The 974-nt window shown below is 59.2% G+C and overlaps 1 protein-coding gene across 1 annotated transcript in view; it reads right to left on the reverse strand.

Moving 5' to 3' along the window:
* The window catches only part of EAH_00056880 (hypothetical protein, conserved), a gene marked incomplete at both ends in the record, with an annotated part of 3441 nt that continues 2467 nt past the window's right edge, over positions 1-974 (reverse strand). Inside the window, 2 exons of the mRNA XM_013397499.1 lie at positions 1-530; positions 633-934. Coding sequence (XP_013252953.1) covers positions 1-530; positions 633-934 — 832 coding nt within the window. The remainder of the gene's footprint in view (positions 531-632; positions 935-974) is intronic.

The raw sequence follows: 974 nt of genomic DNA on the forward strand, positions 1-974 counted from the left end.
CTGTTCTTATATATCTGCTGCTGCTGTTGCTGCTGCTGCTGCTGCTGCTGCTGCTGCTGCTGCTGCTGCTGCTGCTGGAGGAAGAGGCTTCGCTGGATTCTGTTATGCACACCTGAAGCCCCTCCACCTGCCCGTCTTCGTAGAAGCAACACTCACCCTCACTGCTGCTGCTGCTGCTGCTGCTGCTGCTGCTGCTGCTGTTACGGTTCTTGCTGCTGCTGCGGCTGCGGTTGCTGCTGTTGCTGCTGCAGCTGCTGCTGCGGCTGCTGCAACCACTGGAGCGCCATGTTTCGTCGCTGCTGCTGTCACTGCTGCCGCTGCTGCTGCAGTTGCTGCAGTTGCTGCTGCTGCTGCTGTTTCTTTTGGGGGTGGAGGCGGCGTGGTTTTGATTGCGTAGCCTCCCGCCCTGCTGCTGCTTATGCTGCTGCTGCTGCTGCTGCTGTTTGTGCTGCTGCTGCAGCAGCAGCAACTGCCTGTTGCTGCTGCTGGTCTCTGAATTTGCTACAGCCTCCGCAGCAACAAATAAATCTCTGCAGCGAAGGACGCAGCAGCGCCGATGCTCCATATGCGAGCAGCTGAGGTGCAGCAGCAAACAAAGAAAATCTAGACAGCAGAGTCGGAGCTGTGCATACACCCCAGCTGCAGCAGAAAGAGACACGCCCCTTTCAACGCTGCTGCTGCTGCTGTTCATACTGCTGCTGCTACTGCTGCTAATACTAACACTCCCGTTGCGCTGCTGCTGCTGCTGCTGCTGCGGATGACGCTGCTGTTGCCTCTCCCCATCTAAAGAGAGACAGGAACCCGGCTGCTCCTGCTGCTGCAGCAGTAGCTGTTGCTGCTGTTGCTGCTGCTGCTGCTGCTGTTGCCCCAGAGGAAAGGCAGCAACGACTGCAGCAAGATCTGCTGCCAGGCGGCGGCGGGTCGCCTTCACCTGCTGGGGAGAATCAGCAGCAGCGGCAGCAGCAGCAGCAGCA

Source organism: Eimeria acervulina, genomic scaffold, assembly GCF_000499425.1.
Source record: "Eimeria acervulina Houghton genomic scaffold, Eah_scaff1195, whole genome shotgun sequence".
NCBI classification, from domain to species: Eukaryota; Apicomplexa; class Conoidasida; order Eucoccidiorida; family Eimeriidae; genus Eimeria; species Eimeria acervulina.